The sequence below is a fragment of the Hippocampus zosterae genome, chromosome 3 (genome assembly GCF_025434085.1).
Source record: "Hippocampus zosterae strain Florida chromosome 3, ASM2543408v3, whole genome shotgun sequence".
Lineage (NCBI taxonomy): Eukaryota > Metazoa > Chordata > Actinopteri > Syngnathiformes > Syngnathidae > Hippocampus > Hippocampus zosterae.
The window spans coordinates 3,702,338-3,720,380 of NC_067453.1; the positions used below are offsets into that span (position 1 = coordinate 3,702,338).

An 18,043-nucleotide genomic window follows, 5' to 3' on the forward strand; every position below is an offset into this window, starting at 1 on the left:
GGACAAGATACAAATACAACACATATGATGTTTGCTGTGAAAAAAAAGTGTTTACTAGATATTTGCAAAACAAGCTGCATCGGTGGGGAAAAAAATGCCACAAATTGTTGAGTAATTTGATATAGCATGATAAACTATGCAACAATGCAAAATGCTTCAGTAAATTATACACGAACAGGGTGTTACCACTCTACCCAGAGTATACCTGCAAAATCCTAGATATATCACATGGTCGAGCTCCGCTGTGGGCTAGCTCCACTATCTTCTGCCTTGTAGAATCAGGTAAAGGTCTCCCATTCACAAAGACACCTCCAAGCTGGTTTACTCCACTGTGACCTACACCCACAAAAAATAAATAAGAGGACCAAAAAGCTTGATGACAATGACTTATCAATCTACAATGAGCTGGGTTGTCACAATTGACCATGCAAATGCAAAGCATGTATGTACTTTAGATTGGATAAAACTAAGTTAAGTGCATTGTTTCACATTTTGGTGGCTTTTAATTATCCACCAGCCTTTCACGATATGAGAGGCACTGAACATAAATGCTGTATAGTTTTATTGATAGTACTTTAATTAATTTAAAGTCAGACATAAAGTTGTAAAACAAAGAAACTGGGGAGTTCAAAGTGTTTGCTACACTGGTGTCACTGGGGGATCTTATTTATAGCGCAAATGTCTCTTGATGGATTCATCAGGATTGGGCTTGACATCTCAGTTCCTCCTGAATTTTAGTTAATCAGCATCAACAGTGGACCCTCGATATTCACGGTGGGACAGGGAGTGGGTTGCCCAGCAAATAGAAAATGTATGCTCATAATTTATGCTAATTAAAAGTGCCATGGAAAACCCACAAAACTCTTCAGAAATTCTAATAAACGTCCAATATTTTCAGTGGTTGCACCAAAAACTAAAATGAAATATTGAAAAAATAACGAGACGAATCCAGGGGTGCTGAACCATAAGTATGTGAGGATCCACCGTGTAGTATAAAAAAGTACACTGTAAACACCAAACAATTCGGGCATATTTTAACACCAAGGGCTTATCTTCTTGACAGACGGCACATAGTGTTAGTATTGTCATAGCATGCAGCGGTTAGAAAAGGGGAGTTTACGCCATTGTGGGCATGGACACAGCCGGCTTGCTTCGCAGCCAATGCAACTTCTCTTATTGCCTTTAAGTTGGTGTGCAAGGGCACACAATCTGTGACATGGCGGAAGAAGAAAGGCCGCAAAGTACGTTTCGAAAGAACTGTAACTAGATTTCCACAGGCAGATGATGTAAAATTGGCCAGGGCAATTAAAGATTACCGGTGTCAATGGGTACTTGGATTTATAGAGCTTTTAACCACAATAGCACATGCCCATGTGTCATGTTCCGGCTTTCCTCAGTAAGAATGGGATCCCACAAACGTAGACAAGGATAAACAATATAAATAATAACAAAATTGATAATCACAAAAGTGACACACAAACCAAACAGAATCATGACAAAAGTCTGGACCAAGGCCATTGTGGGCGGGGTGACCGTCAATGTTCAGGGGTGGGGAGTTCAGAAGGAGGGCTTAGGAGATTGGTTTCAGGACAGAGACATGAAAAGTTGGACGGACCTATAGGAAGATTAGGAACTTTAGATGAATTGCAATTGCATTAATGACCCTGTCAACTCCAAATGGTCCAATGAACCCAGAGCCTAGTTTATGGGAATAAGTCTAGAGGGGAAAGTCATGGGTGGACAGCCAAACCATTTACCCTGGGCAAATGTCCCTGGGCAGGAGACCGATGCCTTTCAGCCAGTTGCCAGTTGTGATAGGCTGTGCGGGAAAGGGCAACTCTAGCATGCCCCCAAACGCCATGACACTTGAGCGGGCACAGACAGAGGGAACATGTACCTCTTGCTCCGAGGAAGGGACCAGTGGGGGTTGATACGAAGAGACGACCATAAACTGAGCCATGCCCGTGGACTACGAGGTGAGGGAATTTTGGGAATATCTGACCCATAGAAGGTGTAGGCTCCTGGAGGCTGAATGGTGGACACACACCTTAAGGCTGACTCCAGGTCCTGATTTGTTCTTTCTGACTGTCCATTGGTCTGGGCATGATAACCGAAAGACAAGCTTCGGGATGGCCTACAAGCATAGCTTTCCATACCTGGGATGAGAATTGGGGCCCCTGGTCAGAAACAATGTCAACAGGGATGCAATGGAGGTTGAAGACGTGGTTGACCAGGATGTCCTCAGTCTAAAGGGCAGAGGAAAATTTGGGTATTGCAATGAAATGAACCATCGTAGACGATGGTGAGAGGACTTTATTCAGGAGCAGATGAGACAGGCGGCCTCAAACTCCCTGATATCCTGGGCCATCCAGGGCCACCACAAACATAGTCTGAAGAACTGAAGTGTTTGTTTCACACTGGGATGGCACACTGGGATGGGATGGTGGGATGGCACAAGGGGAATTTAGGTGCTTGGCAGTTTGCAGATGTAAGTTTTTTTTGATCTGCTATGAAGGGGATCTCAGATCCCTCCAGCCATTGTCTCTATTCCTGAGGGGCATGAAGAGAATGCACAAGGGTGTACCTTTTGGTCCATGGAACTTCCCTGAGAGAGCACAGCACCGACGCCGGCCTTAGAAGTTTCCACCTCGACGATGAACTAGAGGGCAGGATTAGGATTATGAGGACCAGGGCAGAGGTGAACAGAATTTTTTGAGGTGTTTGAAGGCAGCACCAGTTTTGGGAGTTCTTGCGAATGGAGAGGCTGCAGAGGTGAGTTGGGTTAGAGGTAGGGCGATCTAGCTGTCGTCACAGACAAACCTCCTGTAGAAGTTTGCAAACCCCAGAAACTGGTGTAGCTGCTTGCCGGAACTTGCCATTTAGCCAATGCCCGAATCTTATCGGGATCTGGACTAAGTAGGGCCTGGGTGAGGATGTCGCAGAGAAACTTAATTTAAGGAACACCAAACTCCCATTTTTCTGCTTTGAAAAAGAGTTTGTTCTCTCAACAGCTTTGTTGAACTAATCTAACATGGTAACCATTTTCTTCCAGGGTTCAAGAGAAAATCAAAATATCATAAATATAGACAAATTGGTGAAGCATATCTCAGAGAATGTCATTAATATGTGCTTGAAACACAGCAGGACAATGAGTGAAACCAACAGCCATCACCAAATACTGTATTACCAAGGGTCATCTTAAAGGCCTTTTTCAGCTCACCAAATGGTAAGCATTACGAAGATCTATTAAAAACGGCGGCTTGGTGGAAAGGCACAAAGAAAACAATGAGTGGAAGTGAATACCTATTTTATATGGTGATGTCATTAGGGTTTTGTCTTTTTTGTCCACCAAGAAGAATCATCCTTGAGAGAATAGGAAGGACGGATTATACCGGCAGTCAAAGAGTCACCGAAATACTCCATATCCTCCCTGTTTTAGGGGTTTGGGGGAGTAAGACAATGGAACAGTCTAAGAGTCGGTGAAGTGGAAGGTAAAGCAGACATGACTTACTACAGTGAAACTCCTCTACAACAAAATCATGTTTGCAGCAAGAAATTTGTCACAACAGGGGGTTTTCACTGGAGCAAATTTGATCTCAGACACGCACACACAAACACACACAATCGTTTGTGTACTCTTTGTTTTTATTTCAAGAGTGCATAAGTATGAGCACACACTTATTTGACACTTGATATTGTCAGTGTAGAAAGAAAAAAAGGGAAAGAAATTTCAAAATTTACGATCAGCATTCACTTTGACTTACCATATTTTCACGACTATAAGGTGCCATTAAAAGTCTTAAATTTTCTCCAAAATGGACAGGACACCTTATGATGCGGAGCGTCTTGTGTATGCGCTGAGTGCCAAAACTGACAGCCGACACGCTGTTTATATAGAGTAAAGGCGGAAGTGACTGTAGACAGGCATGCGGCAAAGAAGTCGGACAATCAGTGAAGGGTGGGCATGTATATATACATATATGGAGAGAGAGAGAAAAGGCAGACATGAGTGAGAACAGGCATACGGCGAAGAAGTCCGCCAATGAGTGAAAGGTGGGCGTGTAAGTGGACGCTAAAGGGACGCCCCTAGCAGATACCAACACCTGTATAGGGTGTGGCTATGTGTATTGTTGCAAAACAACTTCGGTTTTGGTTTCTAAGAACCACCGAAAATAAATTCTACAAAGAGACACGCCTATGAAGCTCAGTTCAAACTTCAAGCCATCGGTTAAGCTTTTGGCATGCGTGCCCATCTCACAGCAGTGGTGAAAACCCAAGTCAAGCAAATGTCAAAGTCAAGCTATTATTCCCGGAGGCTTGACTATAGAACTCCAACCGCTGGACATCGGCATCAACCGGGCGTTCAAAGTAAAGTTGCGACCGGGCGTTCAAAGTAAGTTTGCGAGCGGCATGGGAACAATGGATGATCGAAACACAACTTTACAAAGAGTGAGAGGCAGCGCTGGGTGAGTTACACCACAATTTGCGAAAGGATTATGGCTGCTTGGACGAGTGTGTCTGCTTGCACTGTTGTTCGAGTTTTTGGCAAAGACAGCATCATTTCTGTGGAGCCACATGGCAATGAGAGTGACTCTGACAACGAGAGGGAACACGGCGTTTTTGATGGATTACCAGTACTTGAGACAGTAATTCATGCCTTTGTCACATCCCGGCTCGATTACTGCAATGCCCTTTACTTTGGAGTCAGCCAGTCCTCCATTAAGCGCCTTCAGCTGGTCCAGAATGCCGCTGCTCGCCTCTTGACTGGTGCTCGTAAGAGGGAGCATGAAACTCCTACTCTGTCATCCCTTCACTGGCTCCCCATTCATTTTAGAGTTATTTTCAAGATCCTACTCTTTGTTTTCAAATCTCTGAATAATCTCGCGCCACCTTACCTCTCTTAGCTCATCCGCACCTACACACCTGCCCGGCGCCTCAGGTCTGTGGACCAGATATTATTAGAAGTACCAAGAACTAAATTGAGGCTCAGAGAGGATCGATCCCTTTCTGTTGCTGGTACCTCTCTCTTGAATGACCTCCCACTGAGGAAGCCTCCTCGCTGCCATCTTCAAAACCCTCCTCAAAACTCTTGTATTCTTTGGCATTCGACTCAGCATGACTTAGATTTGTTCATGGTTTTACTGTTTGGTGCTTTCTACTGCCTTTATTACCGATTTGTCTTACTGTTTATTCCATCCATCCATCCATCCATCCATCTTCTACCGCTTATCTGGGGCCAGGTCGCAGGGGCAACAGCTTTAGCAGGGAAGCCCAGACTTCCCTCTCCCGAGCTACTTCTTCCAGCTCTCCCCGGGGGATCCTGAGGCGTTCCTAGGCCAGCTGGGTGACAGAGTCTCTCCAGCGTGTCCTGGGTCTTCCTCGGGGTCTCCTCCAGGTGGGACATGCCCGGAACACCTCACCAGGGAGGCGTTCAGTAGGCATCCGAATCAGATGCCTAAGCCACCTCATCTGGCTCCTCTCGATGTGGAGGAGAAGCGGCTCGACTCTGAGCCCCTTCCGGATGACATCTTTATCCTTATTTCCGGATGATCACCTTATCTCTAAGGGAGAGCCGGGACACCCTGCGGAGAAAACTCATTTTGGCCGCTTGTATCCGGGATCTCGTTCTTTCGGTCACGACCCATAGCACGTGACCATAGATGAGGGTTGGAACATAGATCGAGCGGTAAATTGAGAGCTTCGTCCTTTGGCTCAGCTCCTTCTTCACCACGATAGACCGATACAACGTCCGCATCACAGCGGACGCTTGGGGCATGATAGCCCCCCTCCGCCCCGACCCGGAGTGGGGGCTCCACCCTTTTCCGACTGAGGACCATAGTTTCAGATTTGGAGGTGCTGATTTTCATCCCAATCGCTTCACACTCAGCTGCAAAACGCTCCAGTGAGAGTTGGAATGCCCTGTTTGAAGGAGCCAATAGCACCACACCATCTGCAAAAAGCAGGGATGCAATACTGAGGCCACCAAACGGACCCCCTCAATGCTTCAGCTGTGCCTAGAGATTCTGTCCATAAAGGTTATGAACAGAATCGGCGACAAAGGGCAGTCTTGGCGGAGTCCTACCTTAACTGGAAACGATTCCGACTTACTGCCGGCAATGCGAACCAAACTCTGACATCGGTGGTATAGTGACCGAACAGCCCGTATCAGGGGCTTCGGTACCCCATACCCACGAAGCACCCCCCACAGAACTCCCCGAGGGACACGGTCAAACGCCTTCTCCAAGTCCACAAAACACATGTAGACTGGTTGGGCGAATTCCCACATACCCTCAAGGACCTTGCTAAGGGTGTAGAGCTGGTCCACTATTCCACGGCCGGGACGAAAACCACACTGCTCCTCCTCAATCTGAGGCTCGACTTCCTGACGGACCCTCCTCTCCAGCACCCCTGAATAGACCTTACCAGGGAGGCTGAGGAGTGTGGTCCCTCTGTAGTTGGAACACACCCTTTTTAAAAAGAGAGACTACCACTCCGGTCTGCCAATCCAGAGGCATTCTCCCCGTTGACCATGCGATGTTGCACAGGCGTGTCAACCAGGACAGCCCCACAACATCCAGAGCCTTGAGGAACTCCGGGCCGACTCAACAATAGAGGCACGGAACATGGTCCACTCGCACTCAATGTCCCCCATCTCCCCCGGAACATGGGAAAAGCTCTGTCGGAGGTGGGAGTTGAAACTCCTTCTGACAGGGGATTCCGCCAGACGCTCCCAACAAACCCTCACAATACGTTTGGGTCTGTCAGGACAGACCGGCATCTTCCCCCACCATCGGAGCCTACTCACCACCAGGTGGTGATGAGTTGACAGCTCCGCCCCTCTCTTCACCCGAGTGTCCAAAACATGCGGCCGCAAATCCGATGATACAACCCCAAGGTCGATCATCGAACCAGGGTGTCCTGGTGCCAAGTGCACATATGGACACCCTTATGTTTGGACAAGGTGTTCGTTATGGACAGTCCGTGACGAGCACAGAAGTCCAATAACAAAACACCACTCGAGTTCTGATCGGGGGGGCCGTTCCTCCCAATCACGCCCCTCCAGGTCTCACTGTCATTGCCCACGTGAGCATTGAAGTCCCCCAGCAGAACAAGGGAGTCCCTAGAAGGAGTACTCTCCAGCACACCCTCCAAGGACTCCAAAAAGGGTGGGTATGCTGAGCTGCTGTTTGGTGCATATGCACAAACAACAGTCAGGACCCGTCCACCCACCCGAAGGCGGAGAGAGTGCCTGTACACCAATGTACAGGCACTGAGCAGGGGGGCAATGAGTATGCCCACACCTGCTCTGCGCCTCTCACCGTGAGCAACTCCAGAGTGGAAGAGAGTCCAACCACTCTCGAGAGAACTGGTACCAGAACCCAAGCTGGTTCTGGTACCAGCCTTTGGCTGCCGCCCAGCTCACATTGCACCCCTTTGGCCCCTCTCATGGGTGGTGAGCCCATGGAAGGGGGACCCACGTTGCCTCTTCGGGCTGTGCCCGGCCGGGCCCCATGAGTGTAGGCCCGGCCACCAGGCGCTTGCCAACGAGCCCCACCTCCAGGCCTGGCTCCAGAGTGGGGCCCCGGTGACCCGCGTCCGGGCAAGGGAAACCTTGGTCCATATATTGTAGTCATCATAAGGGTCTATGAGCCGTGCTTTTTCTGGCCCCTCACCTAGAACCTTTTTGCCATGGGTGACCCTGATAGGGGCATAAAGCCCCAGACAACTTAGCTCCTAGGATCATTGGGACACGCAAACCCCTCCACCACGGTAAGGTGATGGCTCACGGCAGATGATGTGGTGCTGTTGGCTCCTTCAAACAGGGCTCTCCAAATCTCACTGGAGCGTTTTGCAGCCGAGTGTGAAGCGGTTGGGATGAACATCAGCACCTCCAAATCTGAAACCATGGTCCTCAGTCGGAAAAGGGTGGAGTGCCCCCTGCGGGTCAGGGAGGAGATCTTGCCCCAAGTGGAGGAGTTCAAGTATCTTTGGGTCTTGCTCACGAGTGGGGGCAGGAGGGAGCGGGAGATCGACAGGCTGAGCCAAAGGGCGAAGCTCTCAATTTACCGGTCGATCTACGTTGTTGGATTTATTATTTTTTAGTAATCATACATTCGCGTATTATTCGATTGTCAATTTATGCTCGCAAAAGAAGAATGCTTCTGCCTGTCATGATAGTTTGATTTTGCTTGCAAAGAAGAACGCTTATGCTTGCAATCATTAGTTGGCTTTGCCTGCACTAAGAACGCTTATGCTTTCAATAAAGATATATCCTTTATTATTTACTCACATCTATAATCATATATTCTTCATTATATGCTCACTTTTGCTTGCTGTACCGTGTGAAAGGTTAGGGTCGCAACCACCTTTCCGAGGATGTGGTTGGGAAGAGATAACTGTTAAGACTAAACAGTGAGCAAGGGTGAACAGTGAATGGAGACATCAACATCAACTGCAACGTGATGTTTATGTGACATTCGCACAGATGTACGTAAATTGCACTCACATACACACACATAGTCAAACAAGTTCAGTGTGTGTTCAACAGCCCCCACCCTTTAGGTTGGACACACCTATGTAGTAGCTTTCCCAATAAATGAGGAGGTGAAGGGGGAGATCGTCAGGGTTACATGCCGAGAACTGAAACCGAACGCTTCTCCTCGTTCCCTCCTGGTACCAGAATCGAGTCTGGACCAACCTGACATTTTTGGGGGCTCGTCCGGGATCGCAACATACCTGACGCCTCCAGATGCTGAGTCGACGGCCAGGAAGACCGTGGCCACGGCAAAGACACCCTTTCTGGGGCTGGGTTTCGGCTCCTCGTCTGGGGGCTGAGGGTTGAAGCGAATCCCAGAGGAGAGAGGACTACTCTTGGTGGTAAGTAGGGCGGCGGTGTCCTGTACGTACTTAAACTCCGCATCAACACTCTAGGTGAGTGTTTGCGCGCCGGGTTTGTAAAGACGGAGGTCGGGGTGGTCTTTAAACCTGTTTTTAATTGAAACCCTCTCAGGACAGGTGTTGCAGTTTGCGAGCCTAACCTTATTCTTTTCAAAGTTTGTGACATCCGAATACCTAGACTACACCTGGTTCGAGACCCTATGTGAGCCTGAGAGGGGTTTGTTGAGAAGGAACTCTTTCAACGGTGATTGAGTGTTTGCGCGCCGGCAAAAAAAGGACGTGGTCTTTTTAAGCCGCAAAGCCCTGAGCCATACTAGTCCCTATCAGGCATACAGACCGGCAAGTCTCATAAACTGGTGAGGGTGACGGTGTCCTGCACGTGCTTAAACTCTGTGTGTAAATAATGTGTATTAAACTCCGGGTATAAATAATGTGTATATAGTTCGCTACCTCATCTGAACAGGACATTTGTTGTGGCAACTGTCTGAGGAAGCAGATGCAAGAATTTACCGCCACCTTGGTGGTAGAAGGTTGGAAATTACCTCAGTCGGAGAAATTGCCACCCTGTTCAAGGGAATAGTTACCCTAGGTAAATCGCTGATTCTAAACAAAAATTCTCAAATTCTCAAAGTTCCACCCCCAAATTCGCAATGGGGGTTCATAATAGTAAGACCGTGGAGAGAGGTGATCCCAAAAAGAAGTTAACATGTAAGGACTGGAGATTCGTAGAGAGCCAATGTCCTTCGAAGATAAAACATTTAGATACGTGGATAGAAAAATACAAATTCACTGGACAACTGAATATACAAACGTTAATGCGCCTGCAGGATGATATTAGATCAATGTGCAAGAATGACAAAACGAAAATGGATAAGGATGGGTTTGGAGACATTGATTTCTGGGTGTCCTTGGCTGAAAAGAGGCGGAAAGTGAAAGTAAAGAGGGGTTTAGAGAAAGTGGAAAGAGGGGATTGTGTAAGTGAAAAGAATGAGGGAGAGATTATGTTTCACAGGAAAGAAGATGATGAATAGGGTCCGGTAGGTATACTGACAGGGGGAAAACGGAAAGTAGAAAGAGAGAATGCATTGGAGCAGAAAGAAGAAAGAGAAAATGCGTTGGAGATGGCATCCACAAATACTGTTGTTACACCACCGTTATATCCGACTCTTCCGACATCTCCTCCTTTTCCACCATCCCCTCCACCCTCTTACAGAGGGGGCCATCCGATGGCCACCAGAGAAAAGGAGATTTGGGAGTGGAATTTTCAAAAAATTGGGGTAGTGTTTTTTCCCCTGTTGCGACGAAGGTTGACTCATCCGGGAGCGAGGTACGAGACGCTTTTCCCATGATTGAAGATGCAAATCCAGACATAAGAGATGAGTCGCCTGTCATTCTTGTTTATAGAACATGGACACAAGAAGATGTAAAAAAAGCCGTAGATGGCATTACATCACATAAAATTGATGTGGTACAATTTGTCCAGGAAATGGAGGATCTGCGAAAATCATATCATCTAAATGGAGCTGAGGTGCAACAAGTTTGGATGGCGGCTTGTTTGACAGTAAATTGATGGTGTATACTGTATCGATATTTGGATGGGGTGAAGTCTTCTTGCGGATGACAAAATTAAAAGTTTGGATATGCTTAACTTGGTTGAGAGCTGTAGCAAGGTGAATATTTTGGTTTGTTTGTAGGGTTGTGTCTGCGAATATGTGTTGGATTAGTCTTTACGTGTGGGTGTGTAGATAAGCGTGACTCTTGGCGCGACTCATGGAGTCTTGTTTGTTTTGTTTTCTGGCTTTTGCAGTGTAGAAGGTTTGTATGGCATCTATTATAATTACTTGTAACTGTAACTGTTTTTATTATAATTCCTAACGCCACTTCAGCTTCATTATTTCAACCGGCGCTACATGAAGTATGTGTAAATCAGGTAAAGAAATAAAATGGTTGAGTATGGGTGTGGTGACACAGAGAGTTTTGGATACTTATAGTGGGTGAAAGGCAAGTGAAAATATTGATGGTGAGACGTAAAGTGATGATGGAAGTTGAGTATGTTGAGAATAAAGAAAGGCACAGGCAGGTGAGGTTTGACACAGTGATGCTACGAATGAGGAGGTCACCGTGTGTTTAGGTTGAAAAGGGCCGTAAGGTCACGAGATGCTTAGATGGTTGTTTGTAAGTCGTAAACACAATTTTTTGTTTGTGTTGAGTGTGTGGAACGTTGTTGACTTTCTGGGAGGAGTTAGAATGTGTACCGGTAAGTATACAGTGAAGGCCTTGATCTGGATGATTTGTGAATGTTAATGTCTGTGGGTTTCAATTATCTTATTTGTTTTATAAATGCTTCTGTTATGCTGCTAATTGCCAGAATGTTCCGATTATGTTCCAATGTTTTTTAGATTACGTTCATAAGATGCACATTTCTCTTGAAACATGAGAAGAGCCATCACGGCTCCTGATGTGGGAGAAATGATGGTCTTGTCTCATGAAATTTTGTAAATTCAGTTACAACTTTGCTATCCATGGATTGTGTTGTGCCTTCCGTCATTATGAAATTTAATGACTACAGTTGAAGCTATCGTCGAACATACAAATTCTTGTTGGGTTGAGTCATAAAAAAAACCGTCAGATTTTAAGACATGTCTCATTTGTGCATACACAGGCTGGATTTCTAATTTCGTTCGTCACAAGACCAAAATCTTCCAGCTTTAATCAGCATGTTTCAGGGTCACGTGAATAATTTACAATTGGCTTCGTTAACTTAGAATGACTGCACGTTTTAAGGTCAACAGTGGCATTTTTGAGAATCACACACCCTAGGTGGTGTTTACCAAAGACAGTTGCGGCATAGATAAGCCTTTTGGCAGCCTTGAGCAGTGTATGGTGCGAACTCTGCATGCTGGAAGAGTGCTCGGAAAAAAGAAAAAAAAGAAAAAGAAAAAGGGATGAGCTGTTGCACACTAGCATGACGTTTTTTTGTCGCCTGGTTGGCATTTATTTTGTTTGTCTATGTTGTTATGTCGATCCCTTTTAACGCTGGAAAAATGCACAGTGCTTAACCGTGCTACTTTGTTATTGCTTCCTGATGGGTGTTTGTTTGTTTGTTTGTTTGTTTGTTTGTTGGAATGTGAACAGGTAATAGTGATTTGAGAGGTTGTAGGAGGAAGTACAACAAACTCATCTCATCTTATCTCCCGTTTTGTGTGTGTGTTGATTTGTTTCATATTAATATTGCGATAACATGCATGACGGCCTGATTGGAAACTCTAAATTGTCCCTAGGTGTGAGCATGTGCTTGAGTGGTTGTGCTTGTGTCTGTGTGCCCTGTAATTGGTTGGCGACCGGTTCAGTGTGTCCCCCTCCTACTGCCCGGAGATGGCTGGAATAAGCTCCACCCACCCCCGCGAACCTTGTGAGGATAAAAGCGGATCGGACATTGAATGACTGAATGTATTGCTTCCTATAGTGATGGGTCGTTTTTTTGGGTACATCTCGGTTTAACGCGCGAAGGGAGGAATCTAGATATAAACAAGCGCGTTTTGCGGGCTATATTTAGGTAGGTTTGTGCGACTTTCGGTCTGTGCACGAACTGTTTGAGCATATACGGGCGCATATTTATGCGTCGCTTTTCAAAATCCGTGCCCCGTTACATTACGGCATCTCATCAGTTTATTGGCTTAAAACTGATTTGTATAGTTATTTTGCGGTTTGCTTTTGAACCTCTTTTTGGACACAGCGGGTGGGTCCCACATTTTCTGGTCAGCATGGTGGCCAACGGCCATCTTGATGTCTAAGTCGTCAGGGTCCATACTGTCGAGCGACTCGAGATTTGATGTGCGATGCCTGCAGCAGGAGCTCATTTGGCTTTTGTTTCTAATGCTTGAAGGTCTTTTTGACGAAGACACGGAAAATTTCTTTTTACTTTCTTTGTTGAGGTCGCGGTTGTTGTGACTGCGCCTTGTGAATTAGAGTATGTTGTATAACACGTGAAGTATTGTTAATTTAGTGTGACGAATGTTGTTCGTTGTTATATCAAATTGTGATATTTACGCGGCTCGCACGGCAGCGATTTATTTTTTTGTGAGGGGGGACTTGCTGACTAACAGCAACATGATAACGTTTTGGGTTCAGTTCACTTCTGTTTTAAATGCGGCAACAAATTGGGCAGTGAACCCAAACTTCTTTTTTGTGTCATGGATTATCTCACGCAGTGGCAGGGGGAATGGTGTCTCTGGTTCGGAAACATGATACAACCTATGGTTTTAACCAATGTTGGAATACGGTACATTTTGAACTACATTTCCATTTCAGATAATGTACATGGTTTTCGTTGAATTAATGAGGGGATGCCATATTGCCGGGGTTTGGTTGAGGCTTTTCCAAAATGGGTCGAAAATTGATAAAATGGAATGCATGTTTCACATTTTATTTGAGACACTATTGCTCCTGCCATCCACAATCTGCAGGATTGGTAGCAAGTCTGAAAGTATATGGTTAAAATTCAATTAAAGAAATTCAATTAAAGAAATTGAATTGACTTATATGTTAATATTACGAGTATGGTGTTTTCTTCTTTGTTTGAAATATTGTTTGGGAGACTATATAAATTACTGATAATTTCTACGAAATTGTGAACTAGGAAATGAAGCTGATTTGGTTGACAATATGTGAGAACGTTTCAAAAAAAAAAATGAACCGAGATTGCCGTAAGACGATTGTGCTTTTTCACAGCAGGTTCCAGCAGACATGGCTATGATTCGAAACATGAAAAAGAAACAGTGTGCTTCTTTGAAGTGTTGATGACCACACCGTTTGATGGACATTGTAAAAAGGTCATCTCGACAGAAACATCCACTGAGGAAGGTGAGCGAAGTCCGGTGACGCGATGGGCACAGTATTTTAGTTAGTGGGAACATCAAACGACCGGCGGAAGAAGTTTCAAGACACCTTTGCACTCATTTAGGGTGCGTTTCTGTCGACATGCTAGAATATCAGTGGTGGCATGTCATTTCCTGTTATATGATCACACTAACACATGGTCGACTGTTCTCCTTTTCTATATGGTATTTGTGCTCTCCTTTAGCACATGTGAAAGGGGATGTATTTTTTTAATAATAACCTACATTTTGCGAATAGATCTAGACCAGGGGTGTCAAACTCATCTTTGTCACAGGCCGCTTTGGGGTTACACCTTCCTTGGGTGGGCCGGTACGACGGTGAAATTTGATTTAATGGTTATATTTTATTAATTGTACAACTCAACTCAACTGTGTTTATAGAGCAACTTGAATCAACCATCGCTGTATACAAAGATATGTACATGGAGTGGATATATCAGAAATACAATGATGAAATTATTTACTAACAACTACATATGAATGAATTCTGCTAATTTTGAAGCCAGTCATATTTTGTTCAATTATTGTTTGGTTGAGTGTTTTAACAGGTAACAAAATTATCACAAAATCTCGACATTATTCATATAGAATTTTGGCATTTCAGTACAGATTTTAGCAGGGTTTATGGAGGTTGATGCGCGTCAATTGCTTTCACGGGCCACATAAGTACATGGGGTTTCGACTTTGACACCTGTGATCTAGATGATCTAGGGAAGGGAAATGAAGAAACACATTTCGGCACAAATTGTTGTATACTTTTTTTGTTTTGGCGGCAAAAGTATTTTATTTATGATCGATCTAGTCGATCTCATTATGAAAATAAATCATAAAATTGAGAAGTGAACATGGTGGTAGAAAAGAGCACAACTTTTTTTATTTGGGTTTGTTTTGGAGGTTGAAGTGTTTTGTGTACTGTGCTCCTCTGGTGATGTTGCTCGGCTGAAATTGAATTTATAACCGTTTATTGATTTATTTCTAATTCAAATGGTGCATTAATTTGGTCGTAATGGTTCAGATATGGATTGTAAATACATTTCTTAGGTGATTTTATGCGTTTAGGATCTTTTATTTCGTGGTAAAAGGAAAAAGGTAAACAACCCGACAGTAATATGGTTATTCCCTGCTGAAAGTTGAGCTATATTTCATTCTTTTGTTATTTTATTTTTATTTGTTACTGCGGATACAGTGTGATGCAGTAGTGTACCTCTACTGAATTTGAAGGCAAATGATGGTTATCGCGGACGAGAGTTTTTCATTTTCTGGTGTCTGCGCATTGGTATCACTGCTTTTGCCAGTAACTGTGTTTCCATCAACAGCGGAGGATATACAGGGGGCTGCGTTATCGTCGATGACGGAGAGTATCCTTCTCCGGTTCCGGCGTGCCGCCTCCTGGAAGGATGGCGATCCCACCTATATAGACGCATTTGGGGTTCCTCGTGGCGTGCCAGATGAGTATAAGTTGGTTAACCAGATTGCTGCCGGTTGGGAATCCATTTTCATTTGGGTTACCCCTAATAAGAATGTTGACAGGATCAACTACCTCCACTACAATGTCCAGAAGCTCGGAAATTTTACTGAAGAAGCCGTTTTGGCTATAAAAGAGCAATTGGCGGCCACCTCCCTGATGGCGTTTCAGAACCGCATCGCGGTTGATATGCTCTTGGCAGAGTCCAATGGAGTATGTGCGATGTTTGGTGACCAGTGTTGTACGTTCATACCTAACAACAGCGCGCCTGATGGCGCCCTCACCAAGGCCATTTAAGGCCTCCGCACCCTGAATCGCCAAATAAGGGCCCATTCCGGCGTCCTTCTGGGTGGAGTGGTGGCATAAGACCTTCGGAGAGTACATGGATTTGGTGTTTTATGTACTAATCTCTTTTGCTCTTCTTGCAGCTGTCTTGACGTTGTGTGGATGCTGTTGCATTCCCTGTATCAGAGTGCTGCTTATCCGGCTTATTACTACAGCTGTCACGCCCACGACGTCTAAAGTGAATGAGATGTATCCTCTGTTGTTGTTTGTGGCAGTGATTCTGGGGTTGATTATGCCTCTTCGGGTGATGACGTGGTTTCGCTTCGGCATCAGGGGGTCATGGATGGTTTTTAGTCGTTTTGCTCCCTGCCCCTAGGTGTAACTATGTTTGCGTGTGCGGCATGACTCCACTGTATAAAGTCTGTCGGGATGGTTCTGTGTGACGATACGAGCGAATGTAGGATGAACAGGGGGGAATGTTGGATTTATTATTTTTTAGTAATCATACATTCGCGTATTATTCGATCGTCAATTTATGCTCGCAAAGAAGAATGCTTCTGCCTGTCATGATAGTTTGATTTTGCTTGCAAAAAAGAACGCTCATGCTTGCAATCATTAGTTGGCTTTGCCTGCAATGAAGAACGCTTATGCTTTCAATAAAGATATATCCTTTATTATTTACTCACATCTATAATCATATATTCTTCATTATATGCTCACTTTTGCTTGCTGTACCGTGTGAAAGGTTAGGGTCGCAACCACCTTTCCGAGGACGTGGTTGGGAAGAGATAACTGTTAAGACTAAACAGTGAGCAAGGGTGAACAGTGAATGGAGACATCAACACCAGCTGCAACGTGATGTTTATGTGACAGTTGCACACATGAACGTAAATTGCACTCACATACACACACATAGTCAAACAAGTGCAGTGTGTGTTCAACAGCCCCCACCCTTTAGGTTGGACACACCTATGTAGTAGCTTTCCCAATAAATGAGGAGGTGAAGGGGGAGATCGTCAGGGTTACGTGCCGAGAACTGAAACCGAACGCTTCTCCTCGTTCCCTCCTGGTACCAGAATCGAGTCTCCTGTCTCCTCCTTTTGGTTATTCCTGAGTGTCAAATTGGACCAACCTGACAACGTTCCAACCCTCATCTATGGTCACTAGCTATGGGTCGTGACCGAAAGAACGAGATCCCGGTTACAAGCGGCCGAAATGAGTTTTCTCCGCAGGGTGTCCGGGCTCTCCCTTAGAGATAAGGTGAGAAGCTCGGTCATCCGGGAGGGGCTCAGAGTCGAGCCGCTTCTCCTTCACATCGAGAGGAGCCAGATGAGGTGGCTTGGGCATCTGATTCGGATGCCTCCTGAGCGCCTCCCCGGTGAGGTGTTCCGGTCATGCCCCACCGGAAGGAGACCCCGAGGAAGACCCAGGACACGCTGGAGAGACTATGCCACCCAGCTTGCCTGGGAACGACTCGGGATCCCCCGGGGAGAGCTGGACGAAGTAGCTAGGGAGAGGGAAGTCTGGGCTTCCCTGCTAAAGCTGTTGCCCCCGCGACCCGGCCCCGGATAAGCGGTAGATGATGGATGGATGGATGGATGTATAATCTCAAATGAAAGAAAACTATAAATAATAATAATAATAAAATGTAATAAAAATTAAAAATCAGAACAAAATAAAAGAAAGAAAACTACAGCCATTGTTATAACATTTATCACAAAAAATTTGAGCTCCTCTGAAGTCCTTTTGAAACAGGCATTTCAAATATACATCAGAAACAACACACTTGACAAGACTCATTTTTCACCCACCACAGCAGGTATACTTTCTTCTCATTAGCCATTTGAGATTCAATTAGACACTTGGGCTGACACGCGGCTGTTGTGATTTTGGCACAGCTGTGTCCCTGAGGGGTACCTGTATCACTGGTTGGGTGAAACTCCAGTAAAGGACCATAGCAACTGAGAACAACAAGGACTGAAACACAGTCAAAATCCCATGTTAGACAAAGTCAATCTGGCTTCAACTAAAATAAGCCAAGATGTCGACTATTCATGAAGTGAAACAATCTCTGAAAAGGATATCTTATCTTATATTATCTTAATCTTGTCTGCTTGTCTTCTCTCACAGTTAGGCAGTGAAAAATGTGTGAATTGTACAGAGAACTGATTCCTCAATGACAGTAACTTTGTCATCGTGTTGTGCCTTTACTCCTGTATTAAAAGTGTTTCTATTCACTTTTACCACATAAAAAGGGATCGGAAAAATGTACAACATAGCTGATATTAATTATTATAACTACAAATACAGGCATTTCAAAGACAAGATTCTCAAATTAAAATAAACACAAATTGCAAAACTAGTCTTTCCATTTCAAGCCTAGCTTATCCTCCCGATTTTGGCCTCTAGCATGTCAGACACACAAATTTTACTTCTGTGAACGAGAACTACCAATTGTATTGAAACAGTCCAGGAAAATTTGGTGATTAATTTCTTT

At 45.0% G+C, this 18,043-nt stretch overlaps 1 protein-coding gene and 1 long non-coding RNA gene across 4 annotated transcripts in view; one reads left to right on the forward strand and one right to left on the reverse strand.

Moving 5' to 3' along the window:
• pax6a (paired box 6a) overlaps positions 1 to 18,043 on the reverse strand; it is a 57,420-nt gene that overhangs the window by 26,620 nt on the left and 12,757 nt on the right. For 2 of the 3 annotated variants that reach the window (XM_052060932.1, XM_052060931.1), the window contains one exon: positions 206 to 336. In XM_052060932.1, the coding sequence (XP_051916892.1) occupies positions 206 to 336 (131 nt within the window). Of the gene's footprint in view, positions 1 to 205; positions 1,537 to 18,043 lie in introns of those variants that run through there. The other variant, XM_052060930.1, reaches the window with a different exon arrangement.
• Positions 8,391 to 16,618, forward strand: LOC127597793 (uncharacterized). Its single transcript, XR_007961757.1, has 2 exons — positions 8,391 to 8,562; positions 16,505 to 16,618. It is a non-coding gene; the product is annotated as an uncharacterized LOC127597793 (long non-coding RNA).